The sequence below is a fragment of the Myiozetetes cayanensis genome, unplaced genomic scaffold (genome assembly GCF_022539395.1).
Source record: "Myiozetetes cayanensis isolate MyiCay16 unplaced genomic scaffold, myiCay2020 scf339, whole genome shotgun sequence".
Classification (NCBI taxonomy): Eukaryota; Metazoa; Chordata; class Aves; order Passeriformes; family Tyrannidae; genus Myiozetetes; species Myiozetetes cayanensis.
This window is the reverse complement of record NW_026087565.1, coordinates 1-16520: the sequence shown is the minus strand read 5'-3', so window position 1 is coordinate 16520 and position 16520 is coordinate 1. Positions and strand designations below refer to the sequence as shown.

At 46.3% G+C, this 16520-nt stretch overlaps 1 protein-coding gene across 1 annotated transcript; it reads right to left on the bottom strand.

The window, feature by feature from the left end:
* Positions 1-10695: 10695 nt before the first annotated feature.
* LOC126646225 (7-dehydrocholesterol reductase-like) lies at positions 10696-16046 on the bottom strand. The gene is given in 8 exon segments (XM_050327426.1): positions 10696-11598; positions 11601-11708; positions 12476-12604; positions 12606-12649; positions 12652-12674; positions 13116-13329; positions 15400-15508; positions 15966-16046. Coding segments are annotated over 8 exon segments (1173 nt in total). The 3' UTR covers positions 10696-11133.
* Between the last annotated feature and the right edge of the window lie 474 nt (positions 16047-16520).

Below are 16520 nucleotides of genomic sequence, written 5' to 3'. Positions count from 1 at the left end.
GTATGAACACCAAGCAGGTGCATTTTGGTAAAAGGGCATCTCTGGAGATAGCTCTTGCAAAAGGGTCTTTGTGGCAGCAAAAACATCGCATCCCCTGTGGTACTTATTGACTATTAGTGTTGTGCTTTAATAATCCAAATAAAAACAAGCAGTAGCAGTTAAAGTGCCTATGATATCTAATTCCTGTAGTGCAGTGCCTACCGGTAACCTCTGTAGCCAAACAGATACATTTGCAATGCAGCTTAGCGCAGAAGGGTTACAAGCTTTTGTTGACAGAATGGATAATCGTGTAACATTAGAAACAAGTTTCACAGAGTTATTTACAGGTGTTCCAATAAGGCACGTATGAAAAGGCGGCTCTGGTTGCTTCAATGAGGCACAGAAGGTAGTTTGGTTCAGTGCTTTCATCAGGGTCACCCAGCCGTTCTTGCTGTTGCATGGGCTGAGGCACTTGAGCTGTTCTGTGTAGGAGTCGTCAGTGCTGGTTTCCCCAAGACACAACAGGACTCACACACCAAGCAGGAACCCACAGCGGTCCATTCTCTGTAGAAACAGAAGCATAACCCTTTCCCCAGGTTATCAGTTGATGAGGGCAGGACCACTGTCCAGACACCAAATCACCTGCCCACCTGGGCAGGAGAAGGAGCTGTCACAGCTTGAGAGGACACTAAAGAGGAAAAATACAGAAAAAGAGCAGGAAAATGAGAATCCAAAGGAAAAGGCAAAAAATTTAAAACATAGACAACTTTACCTAAATGAGCCTGAGGAGGAGCACCCTTTCTGTTGTTGAAGCAGACGCTTCAGAGAGCCAGGCATGCATTCCACAATAGCTTGTCCAGTAGGAGAATGCGGGATGCCAGTAACGTGGGTCACTAAAAAGGTGCGAACTTTCTGAGAATTATAAGCAGGGCCATTATCAGTTCTCACTTGCAATGGGACACTGAGTGTAGCAAAGGCCCGTTGAAAATGATGACCAACATCTAAGGTACGCTCATTTACCTGAGCAGTAGCACAAAACAACATGAGAGTACGTATCAACAGAAACATGAACATACCTGAGATGGCCAAATTCAGGGATATGAGTAACATCAGTTTGCCATGCCTGTAAAGCCTGTAACCCTCTAGGATTGGTCCCATAAAAAGCAGGGACATGCTGACCCTGGCAATCGGGAAAGGCAGCCACAATAGGGCGAGTAAACGACTGTGTGATGACAAATTGTCGCTTGAGGGCAGTGCTGCCTTGGTGAAAGAAGGGATGTGAAAGGAGAGCTTGTTGTCATCTGTCTGGAACAGGACAAACCTGTGCAGAGGCTACAAGAGCATCTGCGTGAACATTTCCTTCAGTAAAAAATCCAGGTAGTGAGGTGTGACTGCGAATATGAAAAACAAAGTAAGGGGTAAGTACACAACTGAAGAGTGCACCACAGCATTAACAACATTTGAAAAAGAGGGAGATCATCCCAGGTAGAAAGGGCTACTTGATCCAAGCGTCAGACAAGTCCAGCTACATAAGCAGAATCTGTAACAAGATTAAAAGTTTGAGGGAAAGTCGAAACACCAGAGCAGCAGCATGGAGCTCCACAATCTGTGGAGACCCAGATTGCTGAACAAGTTCACATTAACATCCTGTGGACGTATGCCAGACAGCAGTAGCTTTTCCTGGTTTTCCATAGCCATCAGTAAAGACAGTAGGACCATCCATGGGTTCTGCAGAAGACAACAGTTTCTGTCCAACAGGTACTTTACTAAAAATTTTAACTAAGGATGTGAGGGCAAATGATAAGCAATTTGTCCCTGAAAATCTGACATAGCAGCTTGCAGGTCATACTTATGAGCTAAAGAACACCCAAAGTACCAAGACTGAACAGGTAAAAAAATGTGACCAGGATCTCTGCCACTTAATTCAATGCACCGCTTTCGTGCTTTCATGATAATGTCAGCAAGCGATTCAAACAGGCTAGGAGCTGTTTTATGAGATTTTGAAAACAATGATTCAAGGATGTGCAGAGGATTTTCCCATGCATCATTCCACTGAACAAGGATCCCACAAGGAGAGACTTGATCTATGAGACTAAAAAGTTGAACAATTTGTGACAAATCAATACAAGAAACAAAATGTTCCATGAAAAATGTTTCAACCTGGTGAATGGTTTGAATTGCTTCCTGAGTCAAAGATCGTGGTTCCAGTGGATCAACAGAATGTCTGAGCAGAGCAAAAAGAGGTTGCAGTTGTTAATTGGTTAGTCCCAAATAAGGACAAATCCAATTTAATGAACCTGTTAATTTCTGAACATCAGTCAGGGTATGAATAGGCATTTCTAATTGAACAGGTTGAGGTGTTACTGTTCTTGCAGTAACAAAGAAACCTAAATATTTCCAAGGTTGAGTGTTCTGTATTTTTTCTGGGATGATAACAAGGCCAACTTCCTGCAATGATTGTTTTGCTACATTAACAACTGTTGTCAGTTCGCAGGTGTGCTCTGTAGAGAACAAGATATCATCCACATAGTGGTAACAGTAACAATGCGGAAACTGAGTTCTCACAGGAGAGAAGGCCTGTGCGACAAACGAGGGGCAAATGGTAGGCGAATTCTTCATGCCTTGGGGAAAACATTTCCATTGATAACGTTTTAAAGGTTCTGCATGATTAACAGAGGGTACTGTAAAAGCAAATTTTTCTTTGTCAGCTGCAGCTAAAGGAATTGTTTAAAAGCAATCTTTCAAATCAATTACCGTGATTGGCCAATTGAGGGGTATCATTGAGGGTGATGGGAGACCTGGGTGCAGCACTCCCATCGTTGCCATGACAGCACTGACTTGCTGCAAATCGCATAACAGCCTCCATTTACCAGATTTCTTTTTTATGACAAACACAGGAGTATTCCAGGGGCTATGTGATGGTTCAGTGTGTCCAGCAACCAGTTGCTCTTGTACAAGTTCTTGCAGGGCCTGTAGCTTTTCTTTGGGCAGGGACCACTGTTCAATCCACACTGAAATGTTTGTTAACCATGTGGGCTGTTTAACACCCTGCAACAAAGTGGTCCCAGCTGAAAATCCACAGGGACATCGGTGACATGACAGGAGACATCGGCGACTTCACAAGGAGAGTGGTGACACCACAGAGACACCAGTGACATCATCGAGGACATTGGTGACATGACAGGGACAGAGGTGGCACCATAGGGGACACAGGGACCACCCCTTGCGACAACAGAGACATCACTGGAGATAGCGGTGACACCCGTGTGGACAGCAGTGACATCAGTGGACACCACTGACATCACAGGGACATCGGTGACATTGGCAGTGACATCACTGATGACATTGGGGACCAGAGACATAGATGACATCACATGGGCAGCAATGACATCAGAAGGACACTGGTGACATCACAGGGACATCAGTGACATCATTGGGGAGCAGTGACATCGCAGGGGTCGGGTGACATCACAGGGACATTGGTGACATTGCAGGGGACTCTAGTGACTTCACAAGGACAGGGGTTACATCACAGAGACACCAGTAACATCATCACAGGGGACAGTGGAGACATCACAGGGGACAGTGGAGACATCACAGGGGACAGTGGAGACATCACAGGGACAACAGTGACATCCTTGGGGACCAGTGACATCACAGGGGGACATCGGTGACTTCACAAGGATGAGGTGACATTACAGTGACACCAATGACATCATCGGGGACATTGGTGACATAGGGGACAGTGGTGACATCACAGTAGGAGCAGTGACATCATTGGGGACCAATGACATCACAGGAGTCTGGTGACAACAAAGATACAGAGCTGCATCATAGCTTTCCTACTGCACAATGGCTTCCAGCTCCTCCTGTTTGTTGCCCATGCTGCGTGCATTGGTGTACATGCACTTCAACTGGGCTGCTGATTTTACTCTTAACTCGGGCTTTTCATCCCAGGGCTTCCCTTTGGAGAGCCTGGATTCAATCCCTCCCCCCTTCAAACCTAGTTTAAAGCCCTCCTGGTGAGCCCCGCTAATCTATGGGTTCCAGTCCTTTTGCCCCTCCTAGATACATAAAGCCCACCTGATCTAAGAAGACTGGCTACTATGGGGTTTGCCCCATGGTCAATAAACCCAACATTTTGACGGTGGCACCGATCCTTTAGCCACCTATTGATAAGGTAGGCTTTCCTACTCTTCTCCTCATTCATCTCCTCATTCATTCCAGCAAGTACAGGAACTGAGGCAAATGCTACCTGTGCGCCTGTCCCATGAACTGATCTACTCAGTGCCTTGAAATCCTTTTGGATTGCCCTGGCACTTCTTCTATTAATATCATCACTGCCAGCCTGGATTACCAACAGTGGAGAGTAATCTGAGGTTCGAATTAGCTCAGGAAGTCTCTTACCAATATCCCTCACCCTGGCTCTGGGAAGGCAGCAAACCTCCCTGTGGGATGGGTCCGGTTGACAAATAGGGCCCTCAGTTCCCCTCAAAAGGGTCACCTACCTGTCGTGGTTTTGCCCACCAGCCCATCCCTGGGGCTGAGGATGGTTTTGTCCAGGTGATTTCCGGACAAAAAGCCAATCAAAAAGTTCAGTGACGTCTTTGCTAATTACATCTTTAAGAAAACGGAAGAGAAGGTTGTGGCGCAGTTGAAATTAAGAACAGCAGCCATGTAGAAGGGCAGCGGACCCGAGGAGGGCCAAGGCCCCTTCCTCCCCCGGTTTGGGCCGGGGGGGCAGGTGCAACACTGAAGTCTCTCTTCTCTTTTGTGAGAGAGTGAAGAAAAAAAATGTTTAAAAGATGAACTGCTTAGACGAGAAACTGCTGTAGAAGAATTCCAGCCATGAGATAAGAGAACTTCCAAGGTCAAAGCTGCAGTCGCAGGAGAGAGAAGAAAAGTTCGAAGGAGGGAGAGCTGCTGTTTTTCTCCCTTTCGCTCTCCCTCCCTTCAGCAGGGTAAAGACTGAAAAATAAAACCCTGCCACCTGTAAAAGTTTGTTGGGGTGAAGAGACTCCCATGCGGCTCACAGAGGAGCTTGTGGATGCACCAGAGATTTGTGACTTTAACAGAGAGAAAGCCTTATGCTGGAGTAAAAGCGGCTCAGATGAGGCAGAATCCTGTTGAAGATTTATGACCCTGAGGGGGATGACGACCTACGCTGGAACAGAGAAACGGTTCGGGTAGGGATGTTGGGATCCATGTGTGGGATCCATGCTGCTGGTGCTGGAGATTTGTGATCCTGAGAGGACCTACGCTGGAGCAGAAAATGGCTCAGGTAGGATACTGAGATCCAAGTAAGGGATCCAAACTAGACCCATGCCGAGAAGTCAATCAAGGACTGTTCTCCCATGGGGAGGGACCTCCATAGGGAAACAGGGGTGAACTCTTAAACCATTATCCCCTGTAACCCTGTGGAAGAAGATCCATAGTAAGCAAGTGTCCCCTTGCAAGTCTATGGAAGGAAACCCTTCAGGACCTGGGTAACCCTCAGCCTTCGGTTTTAACCCAGGAGGGGGGTAGGCCCAGCCCTGGAGGCCAACACAGAATGAAAGAGAGATAAAGAAGTTCCAACTGCGAAGAAAGTGCTGTAGAGTTACTGGAGAGAGAGAGCTGGAATTCTGAGAACAGAAAAAGACTGCTTCTCCTCCTTGGACTGATATAAAGGGAAGTGGGGGGAGAAGTATCTTCTGTAAATACATAATACCTTTTACTTAAGTAAAATTATTGTAGATATAATTCTTTAGTTTTAGTTTGCTAATAATAATATATACTCATACTTTTTTTTCAATTCAGTCTCTTTTTGTCTGCATAAACCTTCTCTCAACTGATAGTAATTGTATGGGAGGTATAAAAGTAAATTGAGCCAGGACAAAACCACGACACTACCACAACTACCCTTCTTTTTTTCCTTATAGCTGTAGTTGTAACCTGTCTGGTAAACAGGGTGCAACCTGCAGGCAGATCTTCCTCTTGCCTGACCTCTACTTGACTTTCTGAGTCTAGGGCCTCATATCTGTTGTTCAAGGGCACCCGGGGAGGTGATGGAGGTCGAGAGGGTGTTCTTTTACCTCTCCGAACAGGGACCTGTTTCCATTCCCCCCCATTCGCTCGGTTTGCTCCACCTGCCTGGCAGCAGGAGGGGCAGGGCGTCACTGTCTCCTGCTGGACTTCCTTGGGGGTCGAAAGGGTGTGACTCCACCAGTCTATTTCTGTTTTACTTTCCCTAATGCTTCTCAGCCTTTACCTCTTCCTTGAGCTCTGCTAACATGCTGTCGTGGTTTTGCTCTGGGTCAATTTTTTCTCACCTCCCACACAACTACTATAAATTGAGAGAAGGTTTATGCAGACAAAAGAGATCTGATTTGGGAAAATAATATTAACATTTATTACTAGCAAGATAAAAACTAAAGAACTACATCTACAATAATTTTAATTAGATAAGAGTACTATGTATTTACAGAAATACCCCTCCCCCCTTTGTATCAGTTCAAGGAGGAGAAAGCAGTCTCATTCTCCATTTCCAGAGCTCCAGGTCTTTAGAATAACTTTGCAGCACTCAAAAGTTCTTATTCTTCTATCTCTAAGAAGACAACTTCGATCTGTTGCAGCTGGAACCATTTCTCTTTATCTCTCTCTTCTGTGTCAGCCTCAGGGCTGGGCCTACCCCCTCCTGGGCTAAGACCGGAGGCTGGGGGGTTACCCAGGCCCTGAAGGTCTTCCATGGACTGCAAGGGGCCACTTGCCTACCATGGATCTTCACCACAGGGTCACAGGGGATAATAGCTTTTGAGTCCACCCCTGTTTCCTGTGGGGTCCCTCCCCACAGGAGAACAGTCCTTAATAGACTTTTCCAACTAAGTCCATCTCTCAGACAACAAGGTCTTCCATTCTCTGCTGTCTCTCAGGGTCACAAATTTAGCTGCACCAGCATGGATCCTTTACCTGGATCCCAACTCAGGGTCACAAATCTCCAGCACCAGCATGGATCTCTCACTGAGATCCCAAGCTTACCCGAGCCATCTCGTCCAGCGTAAGCCTCTCTTAGGGTCACAAATCTCCAGCAGCAGCATGGATCCCTCACTCGGATCCCAACATCTTACCCAAGCTGTTCTACTCTGGAGTAAGTCTCTCCATGATTTACAAGCCTCCAGCAGGACTCTGTTTCATTTCAGGCCTTCTCATGAAGTCTCAGTTTCTTCGTGCATCCACAAGCTCCTCTATGAGCTGCATGGGTATCTCTTCACCCCAATAATCTGCCACAGGTGGCAGGAATTTATTTTTCAGTCTTCCCCTGCGGAAGGGAGGGGGGAGGCAAGGGGGGAAAGAAGCAGCTCCCCCCTTCGAACTTCTCTCTCAAGGCTTTGGCCTTGAACACTTCGTTATCTCTCTGCCAGAATTCCTTTTGCAGCATGTCTTGTCCAGGTTCTTCTCTAAAGGGTTTTTTTTCTTCTCTATTCTGTTATAGGAGAAAAGGGGGGCTTCATGACCCCAGCCCAGGGCAGGGGGAGGAGGGAGGCCTGGCCCCCACCTGGGGCCTGACACCAGTCTCTACATGGCTCCTAATTTCAACTGCACCACAGCCTTCTCTTCCGTTTTCTTAAATTTGTAATTTGCAAAGGCATTACTAAGAGTTTTGATTGGCTTTTTCTCCAGAAATCCACCTACACAAAACCATCCTAAGCCCCAGGGGCTGGCTGGGGCAAAACCACGACACATGCACAGAAAATCATTCACCTGCTCTCATTTCACACAGGTGCCTCTCACAATGTCCTCTGGTACTGATGCCAGGCTCAAAGAGTCTGTGCAGCCAGAGACCTGAATGGCTGCATCCTTCTTGGAGGGTTCTGTCTGTGTCAACACAATCCTACTGGTAACGAGAGCGACAGCATACATTCTTTTGGAAACCATTATTGGCTTTAGTTGAAAAGTGAGGGGGAGGAGGGAAAAAAGCTCATCTGAGAGACGTAGGAGGTGGCTGTGCCCTGTTCGCCCTGCCTGTGTGAACTGCCATGCAAACTGCTGTGCCACACACTCACTGACTTGCCGCGCTCCAGGTCACCGCGCTCCCTACAGACCTTCATATAGCCCTCTGTAGTACCTGCTAACGAGCCTGTCCTGCCCCTCTCTCACCTGAGTCGGTTCCCCAGGTGCAGATAAAGCCCAGGTTTGTGCATGTTCAGCCAGGAGTGGGCTCTGCTGAGAGCCACAGTTCCAAGGGAGCAGGGACTCCGATCCACAGAGGCTTCTACATCTGCAGGCCAGCAGGTCTCACCAACGCTCTGGGCACGATGAAGGCTGTGGGCAGAAGTAACGCAGGCATGCAGGACATATTCCCTTTCTTGGTCCTCCACAGACGGATAAATAGAGCACCCTGGCGATGGGAACAGATGACCTTGCCACTGGAGGACCTTGTCCAGACGTGCGTGGAGCCTCTTGCCTTGCAGCAGCATCCCGAGAGCCATGGATTGGGCACCGGTGGCTCCAGGACTCTTTCAGCTGTGCAACTTGCTGCTGGCAATGCCTTCCCTCCAGCCAGAAGGACGTTTACGGCTTCTAGGCTTTTCCTTGCCAGTTGCATCCTCAGGCACGACACAAGTCTCCTGACAGCTGCAATTCCAAAGGAGAAGGGAGACGAGAGAGGACTCCCTGTGGACAGTACTCCAGCAGGTCTCCCAGAGCCTCTGCCAGGGATGGAGTCTCTTGCCACAAGGAACTGCGGTGCCGAGATCTTCCTGCTCCTGCCGTATTGCATTGCAAGAGAGCCCTGGACTTGGGAACACCAGCTTTTGCTGAAGGAGACAACCCCCCGCACGTTGCTGCACAGGATCCTGATGTGGCACTGCCGCAGCTTCCTGGGAGGCAGGAGTCCTATCCATGGAGACTTATCGAGCTGGAGTGCAGTATTTCTCTTGGAGGCTCTGGGAATGATGAAGGCCCTTGGCTCAAGCAAGGGATGTGTAGAGATATTCCACATGTCACTCCTGCAAAGCAAGCTCCTGAGAGCATCCTGGAGATGGGAACAGCTGCTTTTTCCCACTGGAGGATATTGTCCCATATGGCATTGCCCTGGCTTCCTTGGAGCCATGGATTGCGCACCAGCAGCACTCCCTTGCTAGTCTGTCCTTCTCTCTGCACATCTTTGTCTAAATCTTCCTGTTGGTTTCCCATTCCAGGAGCATTGGAATACAGGCATTTCAGGAAGTGTCCCAGGAGGACAGTCCATAGTCATATCTTGTAGGCTCGTGAGAAGAAGAGAGCTCTGCTGAATAGAAGTAAAAAAGAAACAAAAATGTAGAAAAGTAGTTACCGGTCTCATCTTAAAACAGAAGTCAAAGCAGTGCAATAGAACATCGAGCAAACTATATTTTTTATGACACCTTTGATACAGCTTAGAAGTCAGAGTTTTAACCAGGAATTGCAAAATATCCATGTTCTGCTCCTAGCAAGTTTTATTAAACTCTTCATTTCTATTTCTGTCCTGCTTCCTGGCATACAAACTTTGTCTGCAGGTCAAAGAAGGACAGACTCAAGCTTGTATAGGAACTACATATCTTGAGTTCATTCACGTTACAAGGCTGTAAATATTCCTGACTTCTAATCCTTAAAACATCACCTTTTCAGTGGAGATTATTAAGAGGAAAAATAACTAAATTGAGTCATGAAAGAATAAATGAGTTTACTCGATTTTTTCGGTATTTCAGTAATCAAAACCTTTAAGCCCTTTTCACAATAGAGACATTTGTATTTACAGTGTTACCATATGGCACAAGATTCAATTCAACAGTCATCCTTTTTTCTGATTCATCTATGTCAGAACTATAGACTTGAGTTTTTCATTCCTTTCATACTGACAGCATGGGATCAAGAACTAGGAAATATTAGGACAAAAGTTCATCCAATACATACCCCCAAAAATACTTCCAAAAATATACATCAATTTTTAAAGTGAAGATTTTTTCATTGGTCTTGAAGGGGCAGTTTCTTCCACTAATCACTCAGGATGGAGCAGGGAACAGAGGGGACCACAGTGTGCTGTGCAAGGCTCCCATGATGTAGAGTCCAGGCTACCTTGCAAAGATTTAAATAACCTTGGCACGAACAACAAACTGTCAGTGCAATTTCCAGGCCTACACAGGAAAAGGATGCAAGTATGGGGCCTTAAGGGCAGCTGGGAAAATAAAACATGCAATTATTCCAGCAAAGCCAAAGGCAGCCTAAAGCACTTCAGAGACTGAGGGGGTCCAGCAGCCCTAGAAGCTCCCCCTCAGTTTTCCCTTCCTCTGGATTGACTTCTCTCAAATCAAGCACCTTGAAAGCACTGCCCCTGGGAGAGCTGGAAAGGTGTTGGGCTCTGTATTTTCACTAAAGGCATCTCTATACATGGGAGTAGATCCAGCTCTGACACAGAGCCAAGCTACAAGATACATTTGTTTTCTAGGTTGGGAGAGCCCCTTTTTCTCCTGCCTAAACCATCCTTTCCAGGAGTGCTGCAACAAAACCAAAACACAGACTTAGCAAGTTTGGTTTCAGCATCAGAAGAATACTCAGTTGGTCACGTACCATATTCTCAGGGGCTGAGAATGTCACCTGGGAGCCAGACTAATTGATACCAGCTTTCACAAACACTTCCTTTAGATTAGAACAATCATTTAACATCAGCTTCTCCAGTTTGGTATTTCCCCAGATAACCTCTTGAAAAGCAACAAAAAATAAATAAATAAATCTTTCTTTGGGCTTCTTACTGACTGTAGGTTCTGACTGTCACAAGCAACTGCAGCAGACAACTTCTTTCATAAAGACATCACAGAACTGTTTGCCTCCTCTCCTAAGTCTCTGGAAACTGCTTCCAGAGCTCTGCTACTCGGAAAGGTAAGGCCACCTCCCAGCTCTGGGGGATTTCAGGACTCTTGATACATGCAACTTGTCAACCCCAAGGGCATTTGGGAGCTGAGGGAGTATGGGGGGAATTCCAGGTAAAAGACTTTTCTAAAAAAACGAGGCATTTCAGTGCCTCAACTCATTTACTTTAAGCACAGCATTGCCTGCATGTTCCTTCACTACAACAAGGATAATTGTCCAGCCACCTTTTCTCCTTCAGAACACTACAGAGTGTGTCCTTCACAAAACCTTGGGGTTAGTTTGCCGGTGTCAATAAACTCTATTCACCTCAAAAAAAAAAAGCAAAACCAAACAAACTAATGAAAAAACCAAACCAAAAAGTGTCTTTTTTCCTTTCCCTGGATTCTGTGTCAGCTTTAAAACACCCCAGGGATGATGCTGGCAGGGCACTGTAGCAGTGTAGTGCTTCCAGTCCTTCCCATATTTGCTGGAACAACGGTGCTCGTCCCTAACGCAGCGGTGGGGGAGCAGAATGGTCACAGAAACGATGCAGAAGTAAGGCAAGACGTGTGCAAACCCACAGGCCAGCCAATAGGCCAGCGAGCCCAGCAGGTCTCCTGCAGAGTTGCAAGGACGAGCCCACCCCCAAAATCTCCAGGTCATCAACTTGCTGGAATACTTGGTGCCATCCACACACATGGAGGAGCACTCGATGTCCTTGGCTTTCTTCCCCCAGATCCTGCAGTTCCCATCTGTACGACAGAAAAGGTCCTTCTCTGGTGCTTGGTCACTCGGAAGATGTGGTAGCCAATCCAGCCCAACATCAACACCCCCACGGCATTGGCTGTGCCCAGCTGGACAGGCTGGGAAACCAAAGACAAACCCTGGGGAGCACAGAAACAACAGTCACTGACTTGCAAGATGTGCTCAGCATGCCAGACCAGTTACTTGACTACAGTGACCCACAACAGACGAGAAGAAAGGATGGAAAAACCCACTCCACCGCTACAACTCTGGAAAATTTGCACAAAACTCTGCATCTTCCATCTCCCTTCTCTCTTTCTCTCTCCAAAATTGCACTTCTCTGTGAAACAAGAAGAGAGAAGTTGCCAGGATGCAAACAAAGCAGGAGAGAAGGAAAAAGCCAAAAATCCAAACTCTTCCCTGTATTGATTACCTTGGGGTCTCCTCAGTACAAAGCACAGCACCACATGGACTGTTCTGAGGTGTGCAGGCATTTGGACTTCTGCCTGTCTCACACACACACAGAGTCAGGTGTAGTGCTGCCCTCAGAGAAAACCCACCCAATCTTGCTGCAACTAAAGCCATGGAATTTATCTTTCTTTCATTGGCATTCAAGATCAGGCTGTGCCTGTGTCCAGAACAGAGGCTCAGAAAAGCATTTCTTAAGTTTCCACTGAAATCTGGTGCAGACATGACCAAGGCACTGGTGGCACTCTGAGTGAACAGTAGTGTTTCCAGTGGCTCTGGACACTGTGTCCAAAGAAGTCCCACTACTTCAGCAATGAATGAGCCTCTTCAGGCCAGTTTCATTTCCTGTCTAAGTTTAATTTCCATGGAAGGAGGTTTTTGCTTACTTTAATAGGAGGTAATTTCCAACTGCATTCTTAATTTCCTCCTCTACGTTTACCTGAAGGACATTGACAAGGATCATGGAGTTTGTCACTTGGCCATGCAGCTCCTGTACTTTGGCAGCAGAGGAAAGGAGAGTCCAGGCTACAATCCCATGGCGCCCATTGAAGAAGAGCTGGAAATCAAAACCACCTTCCTATTCCAGGGTTAAAGTCAATGCCCAGCATGTAGTAGAAAACAAGTTGCCAGTGAATTTGCTGGAAAGTAGGAAAAAATAGAAAAGTACACAGTTACATACAAGTAGAGGCAAGTACTATTCTGACTAGACATTTCAGATTAATTTGATGTAGTGACAATAAAAATCATAAACCCACGTAAGTTTGTGCAAGACAACACAAACTGACCCAACCCAAGCATTACATTAATAGAGATAAATTTCAGAATTTCACAAGTGTCCTACTTTACTCTTTGTTTACACTTTTGAACAATCTAACTATAACTCTGTTTATAGGATGGAGGTATCTGTGACGCTGCCGCTGCCATCACATGTATGAAACACGGAGGATGGTGCTAATGAAGCAAAGAACCACAGTCAAAGAATCACAGTTATATATTTGTGCCAGTCATTAAATTTATAGGTCAAGTCTTCATTTAACTATTTAAGAACCAGTATTCTCTCATTACTCAAAGTCACATACCAGTCTTCGGCATTGGTAGGGAAGAAGGAGCCTTTAATCATTGCAAATGTGGAAAGTGGAGATCGCAGGATATTGGCACACCACAGCAGAGGAATCCAGTTGTCAAAAATGATGGTGGGGCAGAAGAAGTGGAAGTCATAGGCATTCGCAAACCAAAGCACGTGAGTAATGATCCAGCCCTGAAGTCCACTGAGTTCATATTTATTCACTACACCTAAAATAGGAAGAAAAAATGGACTGTTTAGAGACACTACATTCATACAGCTTTTTATTAATATACAGAAGCTCAAGCAAGTGCTCCTGAAATGACCTCACTTTTCTGAAGGTTACCTTAGGCTCTGCTGTAACCATTAGGTTTTATGAGGCTCAGTTTTCTCAGGGGGCAGGACAATTGGTAACTAGATTCAGGTCCTTATCCTTTTATTTTGAGATTCATCTCTGTTAGAAGTGTTTTCCAACTTGGAAAAAAAAAATGGAGTGGTTTGCTAAGCTTGAAGGTATTTCACACATAGAAGTCCTATTTCATTTGACAACCTTCTTTTGCTGCCTGTCTCTAGAAAATATCAGCCCTTCTGCAGTGCTTTCTTGGGTATGAATTTAAAACAAATTGAGTATTGTTTTTCTAGAGTAACTTCATCAAGGATTACATCACACAAGGGATACTGGTGTATATTCCCTACACACCTATTTTTCCAGTCCATAAGCTTCACCTGGATTCCAAAGCCATGCAAAGTGAGAAACACCAAAGAGGAAAGGCCAGGGCTACATTCCACTACCCTTGGTGCAAAAGGATTCATCCAAGAGCTGTTTGAAAAACCAGACCCTTCATCAGTTCATAACTCAATCATGTACCTGGAAAGCCATCCAAAGGCAATAGATGTCAGCAGCCTGGTGGGTCAGCGTAGGAGTCTTGTTCCAGATGTCAGACAGATGTGTGCTCCCTGGGAGCAAGTCCCTGGGGGGGTTAGTCAGAGAGCACTGGCACTGCTCATCGTCCTGCAAGCCAAAACACAGCAGTTTTTTCCCCAGTTTTCAGATAGAGAAGAGGTTTCATTACATCAGACATTCTCTTCAGGGGACCTTCCAGACTAACCCGATGAAAACTGAGAATGTGTTCAAGGGCACAGACATTTCCTTGGGTCAAACATAAAACATTTAGCACACAACACACTTGACCAGCTCTAGCCACGATTGCCATCAAAGCCATGAAGTCTCTAAGAATAATCTCCTTTCTGGAGGGGAGCTACTGTCTAATGTTTTGCTCTCTGTAAAGCCACAGACAGCCGTGGTTGTTTCCAGCTGCAATACAACACCCCACCAACACCTGCCCAGCGTGGGGAGAACAGGGTTATCAGTCATCAATCCTGCTACAGCAGGAGTTGTCAGCTGGGAATACACAGGTGCCGGCATGCCTGCTTTCCAGTGCTCAGGAGATATTTTGTTCCTTGAAGGAACTACAAATTTTCCCAGTTTTTAGGATTCATTTTCCTTTTGTGCAAGGAGGACTGTGTTTTAGCCCAAGCCACCTGGCAAGCTCTCGGCCTTAAAAATCTTGAAGGACTCTCCTTTGGCATCTGTTGCTACAGGAGACTCTCCATGAGCTTTCCAGAGCAGGGCACTACAACACTCTTGTTATTAACAGAGGGAAGTTTAACAGGAATGGAGCAACTTGAGGAGGAAGTATGAACCACTTGGAAATACAAGGACTCATTAGGGTCATCAGCTTCTCTCACCGTGCTCTCCCCAACTGGACTTGAGATGGTTGAGTATCATTTTGGCTGGGTTTGTGTTTTCTTTCTTGAGCAAGTTTTTTCTCCTGATGGGCTGTCACGATGTCTTCTAGGAACGAAAATATTCATTGCATTACTCCAGTCCATTCTCCGTAACGTCTATGGTTCCACAAGAGAAACACAACTAAAAGTTATTAAAAACACTTCTATAGCCTTCTCATCACATGAAATTTGGGGGTGGAGGGAAGGAAGGAAAAAACCCTTAGCAATTCCTTATGAACTTAGATTCAGCAAAACATAATCCAAACACTGATGGCAAACTAACCCATTAAACTTCTTGCTAAATGAAAATTTCTTTCAAGACGTCATCTAGAATACATGGTTTAGTCTTGATTATTACGTGAGATGCCAAAGGAAAGAAAAAGGTTTCACCTCATTCTTACAAATCTCTGACAATAAATGCTTATATTTAACTGCCTTCCTTTCCCCTGCTCCTCCCACCGCAGGCTCCTTTCCGGCAGGGATCGGCTGGACCCCGGCAGTCCTGCAGCCACCGCTCGGGACCGCGCGGAGAAGGCGCAGCGAGCTCGTGGCTGCGCCCGCCAGAACGCGCAGGGAAGCAGGCGCGCACAAGGCGCGTTCGGCCCCTGGGCAGAAGGATCCCTAAAAAGAACAAAAGTGTTAAATGAGAGGGAACTGCTGGCAGAATCACAGAATATGCTGAGTTGGAAGGGACCCACAAGGAGCGTCGAGTCCAAGCCTTTGCCCTGCAGAGCACGAAAACCAAGAGTCATACTATGTGCCTTAACTCTCTCAGCCTTGGTGCTGTGACCACTGCCCTGGGGAGCCTGGTGCATTGCCCAACCACCCTCAGAGGGAAGAACCTTTCCCAAACATCTCACCTAAACCTACGTGGAAAAACCCTATTCACGTGTCAGTGGCGCAGAGCTGCGAGGCCTTCGCCACCCGCCTGCACCTGGAGCACGGGTAACCCGTGCCGGCGGCTGGGCCGTGCCTAGAGCTGACGGCCACGTCCAACTACACAAGCCAGCCCACCCGTGCCGCCGCTCCCCTGAAGCGGACCACGCGGCCGCAGCAGCGCGGCCCGGGAGAGCCTCACATGCGGCACAACACTGGGCTGAGCCGAGGCCTGGTGGCGATGACCAGCAACATGGCCCCCACCGTAAGCGGACTGGGCCATGGCCGCAGCCACTCTGGCTCCTCCGGGAGCCTCAACAGTGACAACACCGCCTCCCCACCCCCGTGAGAGAGGCGGCGGGCAAGGACCCGGGCCAGGGCCAAAACTATACAGACACTATATTACTGACTGTTTTTACATGTTTTACATATAAGCCTTTAGAAATTATTACAAATGTTTTTGTCTAAAATAATTTAGTTAACTGTCTTTAGTTTTCTATTTACACTAATAAGAGAGAAAAATTCAACATTGCCTTATTAATACATTTTTAAGTTCCCAATTTCCCTGTAGCTTTGTTTAAATTACTAATAGTCACATTTACTGAATATTGTTTAAAATTATTAAGTTCTTAAATATATCTAAATAAGTTTAAGTTTGTAACTATCTCATTTAAGTAGGAATTAGCATCTTTAAGAATTTCTGTTGTTATTAGTTAACAGATTATAATAGTAACCTACCTATTCATTTCTCTAAGTA